Genomic DNA, 27,014 nt, shown 5'->3' on the forward strand with positions numbered 1-27,014 from the left:
AAGTACCACCATCTCGCATCTTTTCATCATAAATTCCCCATATAGAAACACCGCCATCCAGCGGACAGTCCAAGGACTAAACTAGAGGTGACACACGCACACTTTCTTACGGCTTGCGCTTCGTATCTACTTCCCACCTTTAACCACCTCGAGTTCATAGTATATACTATGTAGTTCACTGTATTCATGACACTGTGGCCCAACGCTCGCTAAACCTTTCTAAAACCAAGGAGGTTACGCCCAGCGAGTATAACGTAGCAACCCTTTCTTGTCTGATAGTGCTCAGTGTACATGCCAATGGCTGCTAATGGGGATTGCAGCGTGCGCGTTAACTAAAAGCCGAATGATCGTGTCTCTCATTCTACATTACCAGCAATTGGCATGAACTTTGAGCACTATTTTCATTGTTCAACAACGCACAGAAGACTTCTTTCACCGGCACCACCATGGAGGCCAAAAATTTATACTTGTTACATACTACAACGGTTACGAGGGACAAACGGGTGTCGTTATAAAAAGCTTCGCCACTAAAAAAGAAGAAAGTAAGCTCGCCGTTGAAAGCTGAAGTTGCGCATCTCGCTGCCCCTTCGTTACACCTCATGCTGATAATTACATCAGCTCGGCATAACTAAGCTTAACTTGCTTTATCTTGGCTTAATGACCTAGGCTGTTGATCAGCTATAAATCAATATACAATGGCTATCAATTTATATTCACTGGCTTAAGCCTAATTAATCTGAGCTACGGTCACATTGACGTAACTAATGCTTATAGATTTAGCGTGGTTCTTCGACTTCTTTGTAGGGTTTAACGTCTCAAAACCGCCATATGATTATGAGAGACGCCATGGTGGAGGGTTCCGGAAATTTAGGCTACCAAGGGTTCTTTAACTGGTACCCAAATCTGAGCACACGGGCCTACAGAATTTTCACATCCTTCGAAAATGCAGCCGCTGCAGACGGGATTCGATCCCGCGACCTGCACGTCAGCAGCCGAGTACCTTAGCCACTATAGACCAGCATGGTGGGGCTCATCAATTTTACCTTTTTTAAGCTATTGCAAACTGGGCTAATTTTTTTTTTATGACGCCACACTGACTAACGAAAAGCTACTGTAAAATTGAGGCCTACCGACTATCCTAAAATCACGTTGCTCAAGTGTCGTCACTAGGCCTCAATCGTTTGTAATGACCAGTGTGTGGCGATTTTGTTGCCGTAATTTTCAACAACAGTTCTCCACAACCCTAACTCTAAGCAACTCAACAGCATTTAAAAACCACTGAATTGCACTAGATGCAATGAGAAAGTTTTAAAAGGACGCCTATCATAGTTTTCTTAAGATATTTCCATTTTTCGGAACCACGACTTTCAAGAAAAAAGGCATGCATATACATGGTAACACCAAATAGATATACATTGCATAAGCTTTATTTTACATTTCTTAAAGGCCGTGGTCTCTTGAAGGTACTCAAGCCTACCTTTAACAGCACCAAAATTGGGAATCCTGTTTCTTGCAGACAAACGCCCTGCGTGGCTCATCGCATCTCTGGGAATTCGCTAAACCTCCAAGCCTTTGTTATATGTGCAGAGCAGATGTTGTAAAAAAAAAAGGGGGGAGGGGGGAAGCATGGCGTAAGCCTGCGCCGAGAGTACGTGTATAACGACTGCCGTGTTCCGAGCGCGCAAATTCCTCACTTTATTCCGTTCTGATTATAGGACTAGGCATCACTCAGTGGATGCACCCTATACACCTTCATGAGACATTTCTTTTTTAATTACGCTTCAAGTGAACAGAAAAATTTCCCACAACGTGGGGCTCGTACCCACGACCCTTAGATTAAGAGTCTCATGCTCTACCGACTGAGCTAGCCGGGCAATTTTTTTTTTGGTTGCTTTATTGCCGAGCATATCTAGACTGTGTATTTTGTGACGCACTTGTATTTTGACCCATATAAGAAATGAGCTAGCCGGGCGAAACAGCGCGTTTCTTATGAGTGGGTTAGGCAATTATTCAGGGTGCCTCTAATATGCATGCATATTTTTTTTTTCTCAGAGTTGGTAGAAGCATCGCATATCAAATGAATATATGTGAATGTGAGTTTTTTTTTTTTTTTTTTGCGGGCATAAAGTGTTGCTTGGGAGATATAATGTTAACGGTCAACAGAAAAAAAAGAAGCTCACAACGGCGCACTCAATAAAACAGCGAATTTTTTTTTTTTCAGTCTCACTTCCCCAAAGCGTTCGTATATTATATCAGCCAGCGAGATCGATAAACTAGGTTGTTTTCACGAAAAAAAAAGACGATAAAATATTTGCCGTGACCAGGATTCGAACCTGGGTTATTGCGGCCACAACGCAAGGTACTAACCACTATACGATCACGGCTATCCCGAATTTTTTTTTCTTTATTGCCTGTTTTCGGCTCACGTAAACAATACACATATTAACAGATAATTACACAACACAATCCAAAACATTGTAAAAACCGTGGCTCAAATGATGTGGCCACGCATCAGTTAAAATGTTTTTATCGTCGATAGTAATTCGACGCGCGGCAACCATTCTGGGGTGAATTCCTGCAACTTTTGTTCATCTACGAAATTTCTGATATATTCTTTGAAGTACTGCGTGGGTGCTCGTGCATCTACATCAAAGTGCATGGCTGCCATCCTGGATTTCCAAATGCTATGAAGAGCCATAAGCATTATCATATCATATGGGGTACCGTCGTCACTTTGTATTTGCAAATAGCGGATGCCATATGCATCAATGGGGAAATCTTTTTTGATCGTGCGCTGGAGCACGTCCCAAAGAAAGATAGCATCCCAGCAGTCAATGAATACATGCTCAATTGTCTCCTCCTTTCTGCATATTATGCAATGCGTGCCCCAAGGAACGTAAAACCCCTTTGCAGCCATCCAGGTTTTGACGGTCAGCGTACCGGTATGTAATTTAAAAAAGAAATTCTTAGCACCTGGCGATATTTTCATCGCCTTGACGCGCTTTAGTACAGTGTGGCCATGGCATACATTGTAAAGGGACCGATACAAAGGCACTGGTAAAAACACATCACATAGGTCCTTGTACAACTTTCTTCGTCGGACTTGACTCAAGTATTCAAGTGAAAACCGCACTGACAGAAACCTACAAGAAAGTACAACTTCGCGGAGAAAGCCATAAACACCACCAGGTACGCTGCAGGTTGATACAACCACGTTAGGCAAGTGTTGCCCCAGGCGAAGTTGACAGACAGTGCGAAGGATTGGGTTGTCGACGTCTCTAAAGAAACAAAATCGATTGACTATCTGTCTTAAAAACAAATGTGACAAGCCCAGTCCTCCATTTCGCACTCGAAGGAATAAATTGGTCCGACTCGATCTTTCCGAAGACGATTCCCACACAAAGACAGCAAACACACGGTGAAATTTTTGGATGTTTACCCTTGAACAATGTAAGACTTGTAAGATATACCAAATTTTACTCACTAAGAATATGTTGCAAATTGTGGCTTTAGAAAACATAGACCAATTCTAGCCATTCCACTTGTTCACTCTTTCCCGCAGGTTATCCACTTGGCTCCTCCAGTACAAATCGCTGTCTTTGTAGCATTCGAGGGGGGCACCCAAGTATTTCACCGGTGTCGTAACAAACCTCAAGCTGGCATAACTGTCTGGGGTTTCTGCCCAGTCACCGTGCCAAAAGCCAAGGCATTTTCCCCAGTTTACAGCGCTGCCACTTGCAGCACAGAAGTTAGTAACACATTTGACAGCATCTGCAATGCTGTCACAGTCCGCGCAAAAAATGGCAATATCGTCCGCATAAGCCAACAGCCGGACTTCAACCTCGTGCAGCTTAAACCCACGGACACAGTCATTCTCTATGACACTCAAACAAAAGGACTTTATGTACAAACGAAACAATAGTGGTGAGAGAGGACAACCCTGACGGACCGAACGCTTGACTGGGATGCGCTTCCCCACCACCTTGTTAACGATTAGCCGCGTTGAGCAGTCTCGGTACGCCATGGCAACCCCCTCTTTGATTATTTTCCCTAAATTCACATAATCTAGGATGCACAGCAGAATTTCATGAGGCACCCTGTCAAAAGCCTTCTCGAGGTCGATTTGCAGCATTGCGACTCGCGCACCAATAGCGTCGCAACATTCGAGGATGCTCCGGGCTGCGTGTATATTCGTGAGGATAGTTCGACCTTTAATGCCGCACGTCTGATGCGGCCCCACGAGCTCCGTAATGACTGTTTGCAACCTTTTAGCTAGGATTTTCATGAATATCTTGTAATCTCCATTAGTGAGGCAGATTGGGCGGTAAGAATTTACTCTGCACAGTGCAACGGGGTCTTCCGATTTTGGTATAAGAACAGTGTGAGATGATGAAAAGGACGGGGGTAATATTTTCAGCTCGAATGCCTCATTATAAACGTCAGCTAAGACTGGTGTTATTTCTAACTTGAAACACTTATAAAAGGCGGAAGTCAGACCCCCAGGGCCAGGCGATTTCCCGGGATGCATACTTTCAATAGCACTGTTAACTTCCTCTTCCGAAATGGGTTCCTCCAATGATTCTTTTGCATTATTGTCAAGCTTTGGCATCAGCGGTAAAAAATCTTTTTTAAAGCGATCGACATCAACTGAGCTGGCGGCGAATAAACCATTGAAGTGCTCAAAGAAAGCACGCTCGGTAACATCTGCGACATCGCTGACTTCACCCTCATGTTCAATTTCTGTTATCTGATTACGACGTGCATGCCACATTTCTGAGCCCAACACCCTTTTTGACGGTGCTTCTGCCGTTATCAGTCGCTCGGCTCTTGCCCGAACCATAGCACCGCGGTATCTTTCGACATCGAACCGCTCAATTTTACTTTTCAACGCGCGAATATCTTCAAGAAACATGCCGGGCATTCTACATTCTTCGAGGAGCAATTTTTCCAGGTTTCTGCGCATGAGCTTTTCTTCTGCTCCTTTTTCTCTGCTTAAAGCGCTTGACCGTTCCAAAGCCTTCAATTTAACGACCTGCTTGAAGTTCTCCCATTTTTCTCTAAACGTCTTTTTACTGCGAACTTTCATTTTTTCAACTTCCGTCATTACTTCCTCCATAAAGTTTTCATCACTCAGCAGATTCGAATTCAATTTCCATAGTTGCCACTCGAAGGCCCTTTTCGTTTCTTTCGTGCTAGCTACTACAAAGCTAACCAAGCAGTGGTCACTAAATGAAACGGCGTTAACACGGTATGCCTTGCAAAGCGGTACCAATTCTACACTCACGTACGCCCTATCTAGTCGTCTGGACGGGTAGTATGCAGAAAAAAACTGGAGCAGATCTCGGAACATCGTATGTGTGACCAACGGGCGAGAAACTGGATCACCACGAACGGCACGCGCGCACGAGAGAGAGGGAGAAAGAGAGTCAAATAAAGCTAAACAAAATATGCTCCCTAAATAAAGCCAGGATGCAGCCGTGCCAAGATGGCGCGTTCATTACCTTTCTGGTGCCTTGGATATAGACAGAGACTGCTACAAAAGTTACTAGAAAGAACACTTGTACTACGATCGAACGCAGGCTACAAACGTGGCAGTGATTTCTTTATTCGCGGACAGTGGTGCTTGGGATAATTGCGGCAGTGATGAAACGACAGAGCACGTTGTGTATTACTGCCCTCGTTGCAGCGTACAAAGACCGCCGCTAGCTGCTGCGTTGGCCCGCCTTGATGACAGACCCATGAACGAACAGGCAGTGCTCGAAAGCCGACGTGATTTCTCTTCGCACACAAAATCAGTGAAGGCCTTATTGAACTTTTTGCTTGGTAGTGGCCTATTGAATAGGCTTAGCATCCCTGCTCTCTTTTTTTTTCGCCCTTCTATTTTGTTGCAGTTTGTGTGTCCACAATATTCCGTAAATCATGAGTTAGTTTGAAAGGTGCTTGCTCACCTCATGTTCTTTTGAATGTTCAGTGGGTGACTGGTGCGACTATTGATGGCGTGAATATTTATTAAACCAGTATATTGTGCACTATATAAAATAAAAGTCTTTAATGCAACCTTCCGCCTAGTTTTTTCCAACTCACGCATTTTGAAGATTGCGTTGGCTTCTACTAGAAACTCATTCACACATATACACGTACGCATGTTGTCAAAAGGCATCGTTTGGAAGACAGTGTTAGTGACTGTCGTGGGGAGTTAGTTCTTACGGTTCTTGGCTGTTGATCGTAAAGATGGGGTTTCTACCTTCGGCGTTAAGTTCGCATTTCGACGGAGAATTAATGTTAGAGGCGTGCCAAATTAGGCGATGTTATCCAGAGCTCTCCATACAGCGTCGTGAATTGCTACCGGACGCTAAGCCTCATAGACGAACCAACAAACCGTTTACAAAGCGTTCAATACAACGGTTGTAACCATCTTCTAACAGACTGTTCTAAAACACAAGTTACTAGATGGTTAACGGGCTGCTCGCGGACAGACTTTCCATTTCAGAGAATGTTTTTAGGGTGTCTATTGAACAATATTGACAGGGCGTTGCTACGTGGTCAACAGACAGCCTATAAGGGACTTTCTTTTCATAGAATGTTACCAGGGTGTCTATTAACATTTTTGACAGTCCGTTACTACGTGGTCAACAGACTGCTTATCACAGACTTTCTTTTGAGAGAATGCTACTAGGGCACCTATTGAACACTGAGGACAGGGCGTTATTACGTGGTCAATTAACAGCCTATGAACGCGATTTTGTTCAATGTTGGTGGCCAATTGCAGCCAAAGGGTTGCCAGATAGTTGGGTACAGCAGTCTAAAGACAGTTGATGGACACTTTTTTGATTCTTGGTAGGTTCTAGTAACAATCGTCTTTAGACAGTACACTTATTGTTATTAAACACTCTTGTAAGGGCCATACGCGCCAGCGTTCACGGGTCACCACGGTAACGTTAACAAACACGGCGAAAACGATCCGGATGTCGTCGTCTTGGACGCCGCGAAGCACCCAATGTAGACGAAGCTTCACCTGCTAGTCTCCAGGGTCAAGCAAAAGACACCGGTGGCCTTTGACCTTCAGCCCTTTCACCATGGAAAGTTTCTTCGTTGTTCTTCGCTGGTAAAGGTCACTGCTCGGGCATGGTTAATCTGGTACGCCCCTAACGTGGCGACGTCAGGCAGCACACCAGCAGTCGCGAGGGCGTGTCTGAAGTCCTCGACCTTGTAAAGCCCCTCACTCACGTCTCCGTGCAAAAACAAAGTGTTGTGAACAACACGGCCAGTCGGCAGGGCAGGCAGCCCAACTCGTAATCGCTGTCGCCATCGGCAGTCATCCTGTTTCCGTGGCCAGCACGGGCCGCTATCACCGCTCCATCATGAACCTGCCTGCGTCCATTGGCTATCGTGGCTGGAATAAGAATGACGCCACAGAGCGTACGTTGTATGGTATGATAACGGCAAGCCATTTATATTCACCATAAACTATTTGGCAGTCCTCAGAGCTTCGAAACTTTGGCGTGTTTTCGTTATTAGGGGCGAGATGGCAATACAGGCTCGTGTTGCGCGTGCTGTAAAGGTCCGCTTCTCCACGAAGTGCCGCCTCCACGGAATGTGGTCTTTCATGCGCGTGCGCTAATCAGACTTGTAATTCGGAAGAGGACGAAGGCCACTTCGCATGCTGCCACGGCCGCGTTTGCAAAAGTAGCGCGCTGCTGACAAACGGCGCAGAAAGAATTGCCACAGTTGTTCGCGTTTGCCCTGTGTATCCCGTGCGCTCGTTTTGCGCGTCTTCCTTTCTGTTTGAACACTGTGACAGTTGTTAGTCTGCGTTCGTCCTGTGTACGCCAACTTCCGCAATTTCGTGTGTGCTTTAAGTTTCGAGCTGCTTGTCATTCCTAACCTGACTTTGATATTTGTCGCTGTTGCTGAAACAATGCACAATAAACGCTGAACAACTTCTGTAAAGACACGTTTCACTTTTGCGTTATACTGATTCCAATATAGAAGAATCAGCCACGTCTTATTTATTATATTTCGGCGATTGTTCTTAAGGCGCTTGGAGCGCGCACCCAAAGGCACTCGAGATAAATACAGCCAGAAAAAAAATTGCTGCGTGATCCTCGCCTTGCTATAACGTTCGATCATTTCGCATGTCCTTTGCATTCTTTGCCGACATTCATATGCAACATCTATAAGGCAAAGGTGTCGGCGAAAATTTTTTTCGGTAAGGCACCTCCTTGGTTTCGGAGAGAAGAAGAGAGGGGGGGGGAGGCTTTTTGTAATGGTCATTTTTCACTCTGTATGCCTGGTGGCCGCTGCGTGCGTCTGCTACAATTGATTGATTGATTGATTGATTGATTGATTGATTGATTGATTGATTGATTGATTGATTGATTGATTGATTGATGAGGTAGCTCCCTAAGTGGGGGACGCCGACCAGTACGCGCTAAGCGCGTACTGCAGGGCGAAACTTGAATTTTAACATTCCATTCCATTCACTGTGTGCGCCAAAAAGACATTTTCGGGGGTGCGGGAATTATGGCCCGGTGTGCCACCCCCTGGCTACGCAAATGCTGAGTGGTGTCTAGGAACTTAATAAAATCACACTTGTACAGCACCGCTATTATTCAAACGTGCCGTAATCAGATATGTCATAGTCAACTGCAGGTCATCATTCACATTAAATTTATTTCGGATGGTGAGGCAGCAATTTCTGCAAAATTTATGCCGGTCAAGATGTCGTGCTACACAGCAAGATTAGCCACATTTTGTTGCATTTTGATAGCTGTGATTGTATAGAGCAAAGGTTAGCAACCTGTACGCCACGGGCTGCATGCCACCCGCGAGGCAGTATTATGAGCGCCCAGGCACGGTTTTTTTTTTTTCGGAAAGAATGCAAATAATAATTGATCTACAAAGAGAAGAAAATTTGTCGTGACCAGGATTCGAACCAGGGTTATTGCGGCCACAACGCAAGGTAATGATTACTGTAGAATTTAGGCTGGCCAGCTGAGGCTGTTTCCAACGGCTACCGTGACGGTTATAGGTTAGTCTGAATGTGAGCCTAAATTGAACGGTAAATGTAGTAGGTAATGAAAATAGCAACACAATGCAAACGCAATAAGTACGCTGGAACAAAATGTATTGACTGCGATGATGCGCATGAAAATCCCAAGCGCCTGGTTGAGAACTGCAATCAAAAACCCATTATGCGTCAGTCTTGTGTCAGGTGACGAAAGGTGCCATTTCGAGGAAGAATACAAAAAATAACGGAAAGAAAAAAAAACGATAAAAAATTTTGCCGTGACCAGGATTCGAACCTGGGTTATTGCGGCCACAACGCAAGGTAATGATTACTATAGAATTTAGGCTGGCCGGCTTTTTTTTTTATTTCCGGTAAACTTCACATGCGGGTTGCTACGCTTAATATATTACAATTCACATTGAGCAATACAAAAAACTGGAAAATAACTAAGCCCGTCCAGCATTACTATAACACATCACGTTCTAGAATTCCTTCATGGTCAGTAGGGCTTCTACCCTTTCTACCCATAAAGGTACACATTCATCTGTTCTTACTACCTCGAGTAATCTTGAGATGCTTTCTTTAAAATACTCTCTTGCTGGTCTTCTGTCTGGGTCACAATGAAATCCAGCCATTCTAGAGCGCCATATACTGTGCAAGGCAGTCATCATAAAAAAATCGAAAGGTAATCCATCATCATTCTCTATATCCAAATACCTGATCCCATGAGGATCTAACGGGAACTCTTTTTTGATTGTCCTTTGTAATACGTCCCAAAAATAAACTCCTTCCCAACAGTGCAGAAAAACATGGTCAATTGTTTCCGGTTTCTTACAGATCAGACAGTGAGATCCCCAAGGCATATAAAACCCACGCTCCTCTAGGAAGGTTCTTACAGGAAGTGTTCCAGTGTGTAATTTGAAAAAGAACGTTTTCGCACTTGGAGCTGCTGGCATTTTTTTAACTCGTTTAAGTACATTCTGGCCCTTGCGTGCTGTATATAGCGCTCTGTACAATGGGACGGGGAGCATCGTGTCACATAAATCTTTGTACAGTTTTTTCTTTCCAACAGACCACAGGTAGTCAGTTGAAAACCGAACACACAAAAACCGCACGCTGGCCACAACTTCCTTCATGTATCCTTGCGCAGCCCCTGTGGTAACTTGAGTGCTCACGACAAACTCGGGCAACAGTCTACTTAGTCTTGTTTGACACACTGTTAGTAGGAAAGGATCTCTTGTCTCGCGAAAAAAGAAAAACCTATTTACTAACTGCTTGATAAACAGATGTCCTAGCCCAAGGCCTCCACACTTCACCCGTCTAAACAAATTCGTGCGACTGCACCTTTCCCAGTTAGAACCCCACACAAATACTGCAAACACCCGATGTAATTTTTGCACATTGACCCGGGAACAGTACAGCACTTGCATCACATACCACAGCTTTGACACAAAAAACCAGTTGCATGCAGTAGCCCTTGCAAACATGGACAGATAGGTTGCATTCCACCTATTCGCTTTCTCTTTAATTTCTTTCGTTTGCTGTGTCCAATATTCATCAGTACTTTTGTATGACTCAAGCGGTACTCCGAGATATTTAACTGGCGTTCTTGTCCATTTAATTGCTGCAAAAAATTCTGGTGTTGAAGGCCAATATCCATGCCAGAAGCCGAGGCATTTACCCCAGTTTATGTGGCTTCCTGTAACTTCGGCGAAAGATTTAGAAACTCTGATTGATTCTTCAATACCTACATAGGAAGTGCTACAAATAGCAACATCATCAGCGTATGCGAGTAGCTTGACCTCTGAAGATTGTACTCTAAACCCATTAATGATGTCATCCTGCAATATCGACCTACATAAAGTTTCAATATAGATGCAAAACAAAAGTGGACTAACAGGGCAACCTTGACGCACTGAGCGCTCAATTCTAATGGGGGGGCCCAATGTCTTGTTAATAATTAGTCTCGTACTACCATTCCGGTATGCCATGGCTACTCCGTCAATAATTATCTTACCAACATTAATGTGCTCCTATACTGCAAACAAAAGAGCGTGGGCAACGCAATAAAACGCTTTCTCCAGATCCAGCTGAAGTATGGCCACACGAGCTTGACTGGTGTCAACACATTCGAGCACGGATCGCATTTTATGAACATTTGTAGCTATTGACCGCCCTTTGATTCCACACGTTTGGTGTGGACCAACGATATCTTTTATAACTGACTGAAGTCTAGCTGCCAAAATTTTCATTAATATTTTGTAGTCTACATTTGTCAGTGCGATTGGCCTGTACGCTGTGACGTGCCTGAGCTTTTCGACCTCGTCTGTTTTCGGAATCAGAACGGTACGCGATTCACCAAAGGATGGTGGTAATTTCTTTTCCTGATATGCCTCATTAAATACGCCCGCAAGTATTGAAGACAATTCACTTTTAAAACATTTGTACCACTTGGCACAAAGACCATCTGGTCCTGGAGATTTCCCGGGATTTAACTTATCAATCGCCCGTTCAACTTCAGATGCAGATATAGATAATTCCAAAGCGTTTTTCACTTCCTCATTCACTTGCGGCATGCGTCCTAAATATTCGTCTTTAAATCTTTCTAGGTTTACCTGTCTACACGCAAAAAGGGTTTCAAAATGACTTGAAAATACGGATAAAATGCTGTCCGTATCAGTTACTTCGTGACCGTCTTTCTCTATTTTTTCGATATGATTCCGTCGAGCGTTCGTTTTCTCCACGCCTAACGCTCTTTTGGTCGGCGTCTCTCCAGCCGCTAATGCCTCAGCCCTAGCACGGACGAGAGCACCGCGGTAGCGTTCCTCGTCAAACAGAGCAAGTTTCTGCTTAATATTGCGTATGTCAATTTTATACTCTCCCGGTTTTTTGCACTCCAAGTCTATTAGTCTTTCCAAAGTCTTTCGGAGTTCTTTTTCTTTCTTTTTCCTTTCGTAACTCAATGCGCAAGAACGATCAATAGCTTTTATTTTTATTCGCTGCTTGAACTGTTCCCATTGTTCTGCAAGTTTAACTTCATCATCCATTTTTATTTCATTGATACAGTTCATTACCTGATCTAAGAAATACTCGTCAGTGATCAAAGTGGAATTCATCTTCCACAGCTCCTATGAGAAAGTTCCACCTTTTGTTTTCTCTCCCATATCACATTTAACTAAACAATGATCGCTAAATTGTATTGGGTAAACAGCATAGGTCTTGCAGTGGGCTATTAATTCAAGCGACACGTAAATGCGATCAAGGCGCGCATGGCTATTCCCCTGAAAATGTGTGAAACGCACATCCCGCGTTCCCTCCATACAGCTGCCCACGTCTTCTAACTCGAATTCAGTAACTACGTCCGCTAGCGTCCTACTACTTTTATCGTAAATGGCGCGTCCGTTTGCTCGATCTCGCCCATTGAGGACGCAGTTAAAATCACCCAGTAATACATATTTCCTTTCCAAAGTGAAGTGCTGCTTTAGGCTGGAAAAAAAACATTGCTCGCTCCTCGCAAATGGTTGGTGCATAAATACACACTATACGCCACTGACATTCATTGAATACTAAATCACAGGAAACCAATCTACCAGACGGGCAAGAAAAGGTATCTTGCACTACCAGACCCGGTACCTTCTTAATGAACAAAACACAGCCTGCAGAAGTGCCTATTGCTTGAGTTACAATTGCGTAGTAACGCGTCGTGAACCTCAGCACCATGCCCCGGGCCTCCTCCTCACCGTCTACTTTTGTTTCTTGTACAGCTAGTATATCCAAATCATGATCCACGAGCAGCCTGTAGACTTGGCTCTGTTTCCGCTTGGCGGCAAGACCTCGAACATTTAACGTTGCCACTCTAAGTTTCGGTACAACAGCCATGTCTACATAGTTAAGAAGTTAGCCCGGGGCATGGTGCTTACCTTCGGCGTCTAGCATAGAGCTAGACATCTTCGGAGCCTCCAGGTGGACCCGTGCCACTGGAGGACAAAGGTGGCCAGTGATTGTCCGATATCGGGTTGGGACGCAGCCTTGTGCTGCTGCGTCTGAACGAAGTTGCCGCCTTCGCAGGTGGCCCCTCTTCTTGCTTTTCGCTGGACGCCTCACGCCGTCCTGCAGACTGCTCGCGGGGTCTTTTGCTTGGCGCCCCACCACTGATACTCTCGCACGACACTGGAAGTTCGGTTAATTCACCCGGCTCAGGCTCCTTCGATGGGGTGCTTGTGAAGCCTTCTTCGGTTTGGCCGGCTGGCTTTTGAGTAACCACCTCCCCAGATGCTATGTCCGCTTTGGCTGCTGGTTCATCACCGCCAGTCGGTGTAACTGTACCTGTTGAAGCTTCTGGGTTCACCGCGTCGCCCGCGCCTTTCGCCGCGTCTTCAGCCTCGGTCACGTCCATCACCAACTCTGCTGTGTCTTCACCTTCGGCTGGTCCGATAGCCGATGCGTACGTGCGCATGCACGCATCTTCGCTGTGGCCGAACCGCCGACAACGCGAGCATCGGGGTACCTTACACTCTCTTCTAACATGGCCGGTACCTTGGCAGCGCAGACACTGCATTGGCCGACCAGGTGCAACCACAAGTGCCAGTTCACCGGCCACCCTGATTTGATGCGGAAGATCTTCAACCTTCACGCCACTCTTGAGCTTAAGAAGCACAGTCCGTGTGGTTGAACCCTTGTCGCTGACACCTTGAACACGCCATTGCTCCCTTGTGACTTGTACGACCTTCCCAAAAGCCGCCAACGCCGTTCGCACGTCTTCATCGTTGACGCCGTACAGCAGCCAATGAAGACGCAGCCGCACCTGCTGATCCTGGGGGTCTACGATGATGCAGCGTCGGCCCTTGACTTTCAGCTCCTACACGTCCAGCAAGCGTTTCGTAGCGTCCGCGTTGTTCATGGTGACTGCCCAGACATGATTTATCTGGTAGGCCCCCAGTGCCAACACCTCCGGCAGCAGTCCTGTAGGTCCGAGCGCGTCTCGGAAATCTTCGACTCGATACGGTCTGCCGCGCACATCACCGTGTAAAAACACGGTGTTTTGCGCGACGCGTCCCTTGGGCAGTGGTGGCAAAATAATCTCATATCCTGCGTCTTGGTCTTCGGTCATCCTGTTACCGCGGCTAGTATGTGCCGCAAACGCCGCTCCTACGGAGCACATGATTCTTGCGTCCGACGCGCGTGAGAGCCGACGAAAGAATGATTTAGGCTGGCCGGCTGAGGCTCTTTCCAACGGCTACCGTGACGGTTATAGGTTAGTCTGAATGTGAGCCTAAATTGGACGGTAAATGTAGTAGGTAATGAAAATAGCAACACAATGCAAACGCAATAAGTACGCTGAAATAAAATGTATTGACTGCTATGATGCGCATCAAAATCCCAAGCGCCTGGTTCAGAACTGCAATCAAAAACCCATTATGCGTCAGTCTTGTGTCAGGTGATGAAAGGTGCCATTTTGAGGAAGAATACAAAAAATAACGGAAAGAAAAAAAACGATTAAAAATTTTGCCGTGACCAGGATTCGAACCTGGGTTATTGCGGCCACAACGCAAGGTACTAACCACTATACGATCACGGCTGCCCGATGGGACGGGTGTCAGTGCGCAAAAACTAGACCCCACCCTAAAGAAATAAAACCGGTTCGCCGAAGTAGATCAACAGGAGGAGCGCCAAATTCAAATGCCGTTGTACCAAGTGGTCGTGTATCGGCTTCTTGTCACTCGTTACCATCTTTACAAATGAATCAGCCTGGATTTCCCTGCATAATCAAGTGAACTATATTACCCGAAAACAACGCTATAAGACGGGACTAAATGTTCGAACACATGCTAGTTTTCTGTGGTCTGTGTTCTTGTTTCTTTATCAGCCAGATGTCTGTACCATTGTTAACGGGGTATAGCCGTGAAACAAACGGACATATGCGTACGGTTCTGAAGCCAACTTTATTTGGTTTTTCTCTAATCTGGTCTGATCTAATCTAATCTAATCTAGTGTAGTCGGATAATTTTCTTTCACCACACGTGTTCTCGTTACCGCATATATATTGTAACGGTAGGATGAGAACGACGAAGAAGACAAAGAGGAGGACGATGTTGTCAGATCTGTGAGCCAACTGGGCGCCATCTTGTCCACCACCGAGTTTATTCCTCGTTTTATAAAGTAAAGTTATTCTCCCGTAACATCATTGGTGGAGGTGCTGGGTACTCACTTCACGCAAAACGGAGCTTCGTAGCGGGCGCCTAGTGGTCTCCCCCATGGCGACTGCAGTCAACAATGCCGACCCTTCCCCGACTACCGTGCCTTCTCCAACTACGTCCGTGCTTTCTCCAACTGGACCGTCAACCCTCATCTTGGAGCCCCCGAGAGATCCAGGTACCTTTTCTGGCACTGATGGCATTGACGTAGAAGCCTGGCTGAAGTCATACGAACGAGTGGGTGTACGTATGCGATGGGATCCAACGCTCATGCTGGCCAACGTGATTTTTTATCTCAGAGGTACCGCAAAGGTCTGGTACGAGACGCACGAGGAAGAACTGACTAGCTGGGAGTTATGCAAGCAAAAGCTCCGGGAGCTATTTGGCAGGCCTGTGGGAAGTCAACGCGCCGCCCAAAACGAGCTCGCACGTCGAGTTCAGACGTGCACCGAATCATACCTCACGTACATTCAGGACGTGCTCGCTTTGTGCCGCAAGGTAGACTCGCAGATGTCCGAAGCCGATAAGGTTGGCCATATTATTAAGGGCATAGCAGATGACGCCTTTCACCTTCTTGTGTTCAAGAATTCATCTACGGTCCACGACATTATTTCTGAATGCCGGCGCTTTGAAGAAGCGAAGAGCCGCCGTGTTCTCCACCAGTTTGCCCGGCTTCCAAACACGGCTGCAACGTCCACATGCGAAGACCCTCGCCTGCCTTCTACGGAAAGTCCCGGTGACGTTGTCCGTATTGTCCGTCGGGAAATAGAAGCCGCAGCTCCACTCGTGTCAGCCTCCCCCAACTCCGAAAGCTATCACGCCACCGTCTCTCTCATACAGACCGTCGTGAGGCAAGAACTGGCCAACGCCGGCTTAAACGTCTGCTCCATTCATCGTCCAGACTACGCCACACCAAATCCACCCGTGACTGTTCCGCCCAACCGACGTTTTTCTGCCAGCCCACATTATCGCGACCCGGCGGTATGGCGCACCCCAGACGACCGGCCGATATGCTTCAATTGCGGTCGTATAGGCCACATTTCGCGTCACTGCCGTGCTTGGTCCAGCTCTGCTCCGTGGCCTCACCCTCCGCCCCATCGCCCACCTGTCTGGAATTCACGCTCATCACCGAAAACAGAGCCGCTAACGCCTGAGAATTCCTCGCGCCCCCGATCCAGCCGCTCCCCTTCGCCACAACGCCGTTTCTCCCGCTCGCCCCCATCTCGCCGATCGCCGTCCCCAAGCTCGTTCCGGCGTTCACCTCCGGAAAACTGACGGGAGCAGCTCTTGGAGGTGATGCTGCAATACCGACCCGATCCCAAAATCCTCTACTGACCTTGCCCGCACATCAGAACCTTATCAATGTTGACGTCGACGGTGTACCTACTACAGCCCTCATTGACACTGGCGCACACGTGTCTATCATGAACGCTGACCTTAGAGCACGGCTGAAGAAAGTCCTTACTCCTGGCCCAACTCCTGTGGTCCGAACGGCCGATGGTGGAAAAGTCGCCGTAATTGGTGTGTGCTCAGCTCGCGTCAGCGTCGCCGGACACCACACATCAGTTCTGTTTTATGTTTTAGAACACTGCCCTAATGACATAATTTTGGGCCAAGACTTTTTGTCTGAACATTCGGCCTTGATAGACTGCTCTGCCGGTATAGTGCAACTCGCTCTACCTAATGTTGTTGATCCTCCAAGTTGCCCTCCAAGTCGGCTTTGTTCTACAGAACACCTGCGTCTCCCTCAACGAACAGTAGCTTACATAGGCGTCTCCCCTGTTCCACCTGTCCCAGACGGTGTTTATATTGTGTCCCCCAATGTTGACGTCCTGCTTTCGCACAACGTTGCGTTTCCTCACACCGTCATCACTATTACGGCCAATGCATCCTGCCTACCCTTAGTGAATTTTTCACTAGGTACACAAGTCCTCCCTCGTGGTATATCTCTAGCCGAGATCGTGCCGGCGGCAGAGTGCCATATTTGCACTCTAAGTTATGACAGCATCCCGAGTGCCGAAAAAACTTCGTCTACTCCTCCATCAGACCAAAGTGTGTTAACCAAGATGATTGCCCCCGACTTGCCGAAAGAACAAGCTAACGACCTGCGTCCCCTGCTTGCATCTTTTTGGGACATCTTCGACCTTGGCGACCGCCCACTCGGCCAGACGTCCGTTGTTAAGCACCGGATTGATACAGGCGATACGAGTCCCATCCATCGGAGACCCTACCGTGTTTCCCATGCAGAGCGGCGCATCATCCAACAGGAGGTCGACAAAATGCTTTCTCGGAATATCATCGAGCCTTCATGCAGTCCCTGGGCGTCCCCTGTTGTACTTGTAAAGAAGAAGGACAACAGCTGGAGATTTTGCGTCGATTATCGCCATTTAAACAAAATAACGAAGAAGGACGTCTACCCTTTACCACGCATAGACGATGCCCTCGATTGCCTTCACGGCGCAAAATATTTTTCCTCCATTGACCTCCGCTCTGGGTACTGGCAGATTGCCGTTGATGACATGGACCGTGAGAAGACGGCGTTTATCACTCCCGACGGCCTTTACGAGTTTAAAGTGATGCCATTCGGTTTATGTAATGCGCCCGCCACATTCGAACGTATGATGGACGCTCTGTTGCACGGCTTCAAGTGGTCCATCTGCCTGTGCTACCTGGACGACGTTATCGTTTTTTCGCCTTCTTTTGCGACGCACCTTGAAAGGCTATCGAAAATCCTATCTGTCTTTCGTAAGGCGGGCCTGCAACTCAATTCGGCAAAGTGCCACTTCGGCCGTCGTGAAATTTCTGTCCTCGGACACCTCGTTGATTCCGTGGGGGTTCGCCCTGATCAAGATAAAATACGCGCAGTAAGAGATTTCCCTGTACCAACCTGTACCAAAGACGTTCGCAGTTTCGTTGGCCTCTGTTCTTACTTCCGCCGCTTTGTTAAAAACTTCGCCGACGTAGCACGCCCTCTCACTCAACTTCTCAAAAAAGACGCTGGCTTCATCTGGGGCCCTGAGCAAGCAGATGCGTTTCAAAATCTAGTGTGTCTGCTTACGTCTCCGCCTATCCTCGCCCACTTTGATATTTCATCTCCAACAGAAGTTCGTACAGACGCAAGTGGCTATGGCATCGGTGCAGTCCTCGCCCAGAAACAACAAGGACGAGACCGTGTTGTTGCTTATGCCAGCCGCCTTCTTTCGCCTGCTGAAAGAAAATATTCAATAACCGAACGGGAATGTTTGGCACTTGTTTGGGCAGTCGGTAAATTTCGTCCCTATTTGTACGGCCGGCCATTCACAGTAATCACAGATCACCACGCCTTGTGCTGGCTTTCGTCCCTTAAAGACCCTTCAGGCCGTCTTGGCCGTTGGGCGCTGCGCCTTCAAGAATTTGATTACTCAGTCCTGTATAAAACCGGCCGCCTGCATCAAGATGCGGACTGCTTGTCCCGGTATCCTGTCGACCCTCCAGACGGCGACTCCTCTACAACCACCCTTCCTATCGACGTTTTCTCTCTATCCGCGTTTCATGACATTGGAATCGAGCAGCGACGAGATACTTTCTTGGACGGTATTATCCGAAGGCTCACATCGGTGAGGCCCGACTCTTCCCTTCGAATGTTTGAAATACATGATGGTGTATTGTACCGTTGCAATATGCGTCCTGACGGCCCCGAAAGACTACTCGTCGTTCCCATTCAATTGCGTCACACTGTTCTCGCCCAGCTTCATGATGCACCTACAGCGGGTCACCTCGGCGTGTCACGGACCTACGACAGAGTTCGCCGGCGCTTCTTCTGGCCTGGCATGTACCGCGACGTCTGCCGTTATATTGCAGCCTGCGACCCTTGTCAACGACGGAAAAAACCAAATGCCCCTCCGGCCGGACGTCTTCAGCCACTGCACATCCCACAAGACCCATTCTACCGTGTTGGCGTGGACCTGCTTGGCCCTTTTCCTACGTCAGCTGCGGGTAATCGGTGGATTGCAGTAGCAACCGATTATGCTACCCGATACGCGATCACACGGGCCCTTCCAACCAGCTGTGCAACTGACGTGGCCGATTTCCTTTTGGAGGACGTCATCTTACATCATGGCGCCCCTCGACAACTCCTTACCGACCGAGGCAGCTACTTCCTTTCCAAAGTGGTTGATGACCTCCTCCGCTCCTGCGCCACTAAACACAAGCTCTCGACTGCTTACCATCCACAAACAAATGGTCTAACGGAGCGCCTCAATCGCACTCTCACCGACATGCTCTCCATGTATGTCTCCGCCGATCACCGCGACTGGGACACTACGTTACCGTTTGTAACATTCGCGTACAATTCTTCCAGACACGACACCGCTGGGTTCTCTCCTTTTTTTCTGTTGTTCGGCCGTGACCCTGCGCTACCTTTCGACACCCTCCTGCCGGCCGGACTAAATGACAAGTCTCAGTACGCTCGTGATGCAATAATGAAGGCCCAAGCGGCACGCCAAGTTGCTCGACGACGCTTACTGGACTCCCAGGACTATCAGAAGAGCGTATACGACGCCCGCCATCGTGACGTCCACTTCACACCCGGAGATCTCGTTCTGTTATGGTTCCCCTCGCGCCGCGTTGGACTTTCGGAGAAGCTACTCCCACGCTATTCAGGTCCCTACCGTATCTTACGCCAAGTAACTGACGTCACATACGAAATCACCCCTACGGACCCCGCCATCCTTCACCCTCACACTGACGTAGTGCATGTTACGCGACTCAAACCGTATTACTCCAGTGCCTCCTGATTAGCACCGGGTCGGTGCTCCAGCCGCCGGGGAAATCATGTAACGGTAGGATGAGAACGACGAAGAAGACAAAGAGGAGGACGATGTTGTCAGATCTGTGAGCCAACTGGGCGCCATCTTGTCCACCACCGAGTTTATTCCTCGTTTTATAAAGTAAAGTTATTCTCCCGTAACAATATGTCTGTTTTCTCCAATAAAGTTTCAGTTGTTAGTGTGCTCTGTGTTCATGTGTCTTCTTTTTGTACTTCAATTTTTTTTTTTCGCATAACTCTGTATAGGGGAATTACCAACTCACCCAGCAGTCCGTGCTTCTCAAGTTTATTTGGTAGTTCGTTTTCGTAAGCTCAGCGTTGTACATTTCAAAGTCCTTCTATACGCTATAGAGCCCTTCTATTTTCGTGATCTTGAAACTACGCTCGTAAATGGCAATCATCATCATCATCATCATCATCAGCCTGACTACGTCCACTGCAGGACAAAGGCCTCTCCCATGTTCCACCAGTCAACCCGGTCCTGTGCTTGCTGCTGCCAATTTATACCCGCAAACTTCTTAATCTCATCTGCCCACCTAACCTTCTGTCTCCCCCTAACCCGCTTCCCTCCTCTGGGAATCCAGTCAGTTACCCTTAATAACCAGCGGTTATCCTGTCTACGCGCTACATGCCCTGCCCATGTCCATTTCTTTTTCTTGATTTCAGCTATGATATCCTTAACCCCCGTTTGTTCCCTAATCCACTCTGCTCTCTTCTTGTCTCTTAAGGTTACACCTACCATTTTTCTTTCCATTGCTCGCGGCGTCGTCCTCAATTTAAGCTGAACCCTCTTTGTAAGTCTCCAGGTTTCTGCTCCGTAGCTAAGTACCGGCAAGATACAGCTGTTATATACCTTTCTCTTGAGGGATAGTGGCAATCTACCTGTCATAATTTGAGAGTTCTTATTCTTATTCTTCTAGTTACTTCAATCTCGTGGTTCGGCTCTGCGGTTATTACCTGCCATAAGTAGACATAGTCTTTTACAAGTTCAAGTGCACTATTACCTATCTCGAAGCGCTGCTCCTTGCCGAGGTTGTTGTACATTACTTTCGTTTTCTGCACATTAATTTTAAGACCCACCTTTCTGCTCTCCTTGTCTAACTCCGTAATCATGAGTTCCAATTCGTCCCCCGAGTTACTCAGCAATGCAATGTCATTGGCGAAGCGCAGGTTACTAAGGTATTCTCCATTGACTCTTATCCCTAACTGTTCCCATTCTAGGCTTCTGAAAACCTCCTGTAAGCACGCGGTAAATAGCATTGGGGAAATTGTGTCCCCCTGCCTTACGCCCTTCTTGATTGGTATTCTGTTGCTTTCTTTATGAAGTGCTATGGTAGCAGTTGATCCCCTGTAGATTTCTTCCAGTATGTTTATATATACTTCATCTACGCCCTGATTCCGCAGTGTTTGCATGACGGCTGATATTTCTACTGAATCAAACGCCTTCTCGTGATCTGTGAAATGGCAACACTATCTTTTAAATGCGGCATTTCTTAGCGAACTTCGGTGACTTTGAGCGTATCTATCTATCTATCTATCTATCTATCTATCTATCTATCTATCTATCTATCTATCTATCTATCTATCTATCTATCCATCTATCTATCTATCTATCTATCTATCTATCTATCTATCTATCTATCTATCTATCTATCTATCTATCTATCTAGCCGCCTACGACTTTTCGCTCTCCTGGCCGTTCCGATAAAGGTATTGATACCAAACTTGGTATCGCCTTAGATGACTGTACGAAAAACATATTTCAGTGGTCATAACATGAAAATCATGGCACGTATGTCAAGAATGTCATGATTTACATTTCATGGTCCTGCAGCTCTTGCGGTGGTTTCGTTATCATGGCATCTTGTTATGCTTTTTTGGTATGACATGAATGCAATGCGAACACAAGTGACAGGCCCTAACATGAAGATCATGACATGCGCGTCATGTAACAACATGACTACATGCCACGCTCATGATGCGCTCGCAGCCGTTTCGCTAGCGTCACATATACCAAATTTATTATTACTGTACGTGAATGGATGATGAAGGTATGTGACTGGTGCAAACATAATAATAATCGTGAGATGCATGTCATGTGAGAACATGACTACATGCCACACTCAACGCGCCAGTACATTTCGACATGACGTAGTGCGCGTGCTCGCCGGCGTTTATTTCGTGGCATCAAGCCGGCGTTGCCACGGCGGGCGCCGGTCCTACTAAATACTCGCAGGTGCGCGCCGCACTGCGTTTCTTTGACGCATGCGTGTTTCAGCGCGTCCGGTGTACCTCCGTCACGAAAAGAGGGAGACGCAGTGTTGTCTGGGTAACCCATCGGTATTGAATTGGATTGGATAAACTTTTATTTGGTCCTCCAAAACACAGATTACTGTGTTGCGGGCAGCTCTCACGTGGGGACTGAGATGCCAAGCTCCTCAGCCGCCTCGCGGGCTTGGTGGACAGCCCAGAGCTGATCTGCCAAGGACGAGCTGCGGATTGCCGCCTCCCATCTGGCAGAAGTGATGTGCGATAAATGAGCGAATTTATTGCACTGCCAGAGCATGTGTTCTAATGAAGCTATTTCCCCACAATGTGGACAAAGATTACTTGGGTATAGGTCAGGGTACATGATGTGTAACATTTTCAAAGTAGGGTACATCCGCGTTTGCAAAAGCCTTAATGTAAGTTCTTGGGGCCGGGTTAGATTTTTGTGAGGTGGAGGGAAAATCCTTCTAGACAGGTAGAAATGTTTAGTGAGCTCGTTATATGTTGTAAGAATTTCCCGGTTATCCCCTTCACCGGTAGAACGCAACCCCGGGGAGGCGCGGTTGGAGAGTTCTCGCGCCGCCTCGTGTGCTGCTTCGTTAAGATTGGGAGGGGAATCGTTGATTTGCCCAAGGTGAGCTGGGAACCAACTCAGAAGATGATGCGTTATGTTCTTGCCTTGCAGTATTTTCAGCGTTTGTTCACAGACCGTCCCCTTGGCGAACGCCCGTAGTGCTGCCATGGAATCACTGTAGACGACTTCAATGTTATCCATCTTGAGTGCTAAGGCGATGGCCACTTGTTCCGCAATGATTGGGTCTTTCGTCCTGAGCGTCGCTGAGTTGACGACATGGCCAGCCCCATCGACTGCCACTGCCACAAACGCTTTCCCATTGGCGTAGGAAGCCGCGTCAACAAATACGACCCCTCGTTCCTCGTTTGAGACTTGACGAAGTATAGTCCTGGCCCTCGCTGCTCTTCTTCCGACGTTGTGTTCTGGATGCATGTTTCTCGGTATAGGAGATACCGTGATAGTCTCCCTGATGTTGTAAGGGATATAATTGTAATTGCGTCTGATTGATATTGGGTGTTGGCCCAGTTCCTGCTCCCCGACCTTGTAGTAGATAACCTTGCAAACTGTGCTCTCTCTTGGGCTTCTGCTATTTCTTCAAGCGTGTTGTGTATGCCAAGCTCAAGCAGACGCTCGGTGCTGGTAAACCCATCGGTATAGAGTAATGTTACTCTATGGCATCAGCGCGAAATGCAGTATGTCGCATTTCGCGCTGGTTGCCGTCGGGCCGAACCAACGAACTCTGGTCGCGCCTGGCGTATGAGTGCTCGCGTTTTGCTAACGTAGCGTCGCTGTGTAAAGTGTGCGCGCGCGTCAACGCTACATTGGAGTATATTGGGCCCTTAATGGTGCACTCACGGCCGTTTTGCTATAGCTCCACATATACCAAATTCGGTGTTACGCGACGTCCATGGATAACGAAATATATGACTGGTGCAAACATGATAATCCTGACACGTGTGTCATGTAAGAACATGAGAGAGAGAGAATAAACTTTATTGAAGAATTAAAATTACGTGACTAATCCCGGGTGGAGCCCTCTTGTAGAGCCCCACTGGCCACAGCGGCTCGCCGGGCCTGGGCTATGGTCACCAGTTGGCTCCCCAGTGCCAGCTCGGAAAGCCATGCCTCCCAAGACCACGTTGTGAGTGTTTGTAGTGAGCGCACCAACCTAGATACTGCATTGGCTGGCCGCTCGGTACATTGGTAGGTTATGTGTGTAAGTGTGGCTGTGTGGTTACTACACCATGGGCACACCCCTGTTGTGTATATCTGTGGAAAAATTGCGTGTAGTTTTGATATGTGGGGGTATGTGTTCGTTTGGAGGCGGCGCCAATCCCGGGCTTGTTGGCTGCTTAAGTTCGGATGTGGAGGGGCGTACGTGCGTTTTGTAAGGCATTGGTTTTCCAATATCTGCCTGCTTGTTACACTTTGCTCTTCATGATGCCCTGTGAGGTGTCCTGAGGAGAGTCCTGCGTCTCGGCCAGTAAGTCCGCGAGCTATTTTGGGGTCCATGTTGATGACGGCCTGGGGGGGAACGAGGATGTAAGAGCATGATAACATACCACGCTCATAGCGTACTCGTGGCTGTTTCGCTAGCTCCACTTACACTAAATTTGGTATCACGTGACGTGAATGGATGACGAAGGTAAACGACACATCCAAGCATGATAATTATGACACGGAATTCATGTACGGCATCTTTACCTCCTCCACCTCGCAACGTTGTGCTGATTTTAAAGTGACATATCAACATTTCTCATTTATGCTTCGCATACCACCGATTGCCACTGTACGTGGGATCTGCCTTTTTTTTTCGTTGCCTGCGAAGTAGCCATGGAAAACGTGTTACGGCCTTATTTTTGTCGTCTCTTTTCCTGGAAACAGGAACCCATTTCATCTAGAAGGTAGTGTTCGCTGCACGTGACAAGAAGAGTACGTGATGTAGGTCTCGAACATCCGGAGTCAACAAAAGACTTCATGACTGTGATTCGGCAAGAGAGCCCGTCGCCCATTATTCGATCTTGATAACTTTCCTTATACTTGTGCAAGTATAAAGAAATATTCACCTTTTGTTTTTGAGAGAAAGTTCGAAACACGGTTACACTCTAACTAGAGATCGTGACATCATCCGTATATATAGCAGTAAAATAAATTAGTTTTTCAAACTCGCGTTGCACCAGCCCACTGCGTGGAATGACTTGCAGATCGAGTGATATTTGCACTCGGTTCTCTGCTCGTCACAGAAGCACGTGTCATCCCGATAGCTTTCTGCGATACCATTACTGCACCGGGAGCCAGAAGTACAGATACTTTAGATACTTCGTGAATTCAACAACATGGCGGTGGCTAATGTTTTCCGCCACAAAGACCACTCCACAACAATCTAATTGTCCACTGAAAGGAGACAGAAACTAAAAGCTCTCTGGAAACAAATATCTATGATATACTAGAACTAAGAGTGATGTCTGTTGCAGAATCGTAGAAAGACGGCTAACAAAGAGCTGGTCAGATTGGGCGCACCAATGCTGACTCGGAATATCGCTTCCGTGTGCGACAAGAACAGCCCGCACAGTTTGTACCGGGCCAATCCCAACTCTTGTTAACTTAAAGTAATGACTTCCTTCGAAGCCGTACGTTCAACTTCCTGGGTGCGTTACTACAAAACAAAAACAAAGAATGCTTACCTAAAGGCTGTACGTACTGCCACAAAGAGTTTTGGAACGAGCACATCTAGGAAAAGCTAGAGCCAATGCACTTTCATATTATGCACATTGGAAGATGTACTACGGCTCACGTCGACTCCTGCCTCAAGAAGTTTGGGGGACTTTTATGGCGACATGGGGACGATTGTGATATGCCACTGCGGCCGCGTCAACACCACCGCGTCAACACAGTCTTATCAGACATTGAACAACAGAATGCCCAATTAAACCATCATTGATAAAGCGCAAGGCAGGCAACATGTGCGATACTTGCGACGTCGCATCTTGGACATGGTACTGCTCGCCGATAACCACCGCACGTGGGCCGGTCTCGGAGGCTAAGTATATAAGAAGGCTGTTCCCTGAGAAATACGTCGTATTCCAGCAATATAATGGAGAGGAATATAGCGGTAAAGTGGATAAAATGTGTCTATTATTGACGTATATTGTCTGTGCATTGCGTAATTTACGCGATCGCCATGCCCTCTGGCGTACTTAAAGCAAACCATAACTATAGATATACCTGCAGCCACTTACGCTAAGCGCAAACGAGACATAATTGCTTGGTGCTTCGCCAGGATACTCACCCTATCTGACGTCCCTGCGCCTGCGCCATCGCGGCTGGAGCTGTGGCTAGTGTCCTGGCTTCGTCGCGTCCTTCTCGTCCACTGGCGTCGAGCTCAACGTCGTCGGAGCCGGCGGCACCACGCACTCCGAGCCAGCGGTGCTGCGACGAGAGTAACGGCACGCAATAAACAAATGGTCGAGCCCGTCTCTGCAGCCGCAGTCAGCGTGGGAGACCACACTAGACATGCGGTATACATTCACTAACTGTGACGCGTGTCGTTACGGAACGGAGGCAGCGATACGGAGGAAACTCCAAGTAAGATAACGCACACGCGACAGACACCGTTGCCTCAGATAAGGTGGCGCGAAGAACCGTAAGTGGCGGGCCGTGGGCGGGTGGGTAAACCAACACCACGGGCTGGGATAACTGCCTCCGTTGAGGCTTGGCGAATGCGTTCTCCGTCTACAAGTTCATCAAAGCCACAGTGAAAGTGATATGTGTTTACTGCGCCAATAGCTCAGATGAAGGCTGTAAATTCAGAGAGAGAGAGAAAGAAAAGAAGGCAAGGAGACTATAGAGAGGAGTGAATAAGACTCTGCTGAGATTACGCTTTCGTGTTACAACTATCCCACTCACGGAAGGTGCCGCTTTCGTGTTACAACTATCCCTCTCAAGGAGTGTGCGATAAATATTTAACAGGAATATAAATCAGCGTGAAACGAAACGAATGGAGAAGCACGAGGCAGAGGGGTGGACAGTGAAGGGCAGCGGGGCCCACAGGACTTGTCCTTTGCTCTCTCTCTCGTCCACTGTCACGGTTTTTTCAGATGCGGAGCAACTTGTGGTGAAGTTCAATCCAGTGTGGTGTGACTACCCTTACTACGCACGCGC

General features: G+C 47.4%; 1 protein-coding gene and 2 non-coding genes across 6 annotated transcripts in view; all 3 read right to left on the reverse strand.

Annotated features, from left to right (window-relative positions):
- The window catches only part of LOC119160983 (scoloptoxin SSD14-like), a 236,204-nt gene that overhangs the window by 103,422 nt on the left and 105,768 nt on the right, over positions 1 to 27,014 (reverse strand). For 2 of the 4 annotated variants that reach the window (XM_075889795.1, XM_075889793.1), the window contains exon 2: positions 26,143 to 26,282. In XM_075889795.1, coding sequence (XP_075745910.1) covers positions 26,143 to 26,171 — 29 coding nt within the window. In that variant the 5' untranslated portion in view covers positions 26,172 to 26,282. Of the gene's footprint in view, positions 1 to 26,142; positions 26,405 to 27,014 lie in introns of those variants that run through there. The other 2 variants (XM_075889792.1, XM_075889796.1) reach the window with 2 other exon arrangements.
- TRNAH-GUG (transfer RNA histidin (anticodon GUG)) lies at positions 2,313 to 2,384 on the reverse strand. The gene has a single exon. It is a non-coding gene; the product is annotated as a tRNA-His (tRNA).
- Positions 14,517 to 14,588, reverse strand: TRNAH-GUG (transfer RNA histidin (anticodon GUG)). The gene has a single exon. It is a non-coding gene; the product is annotated as a tRNA-His (tRNA).

Source organism: Rhipicephalus microplus, chromosome 3 (genome assembly GCF_043290135.1).
Source record: "Rhipicephalus microplus isolate Deutch F79 chromosome 3, USDA_Rmic, whole genome shotgun sequence".
NCBI classification, from domain to species: domain Eukaryota; kingdom Metazoa; phylum Arthropoda; class Arachnida; order Ixodida; family Ixodidae; genus Rhipicephalus; species Rhipicephalus microplus.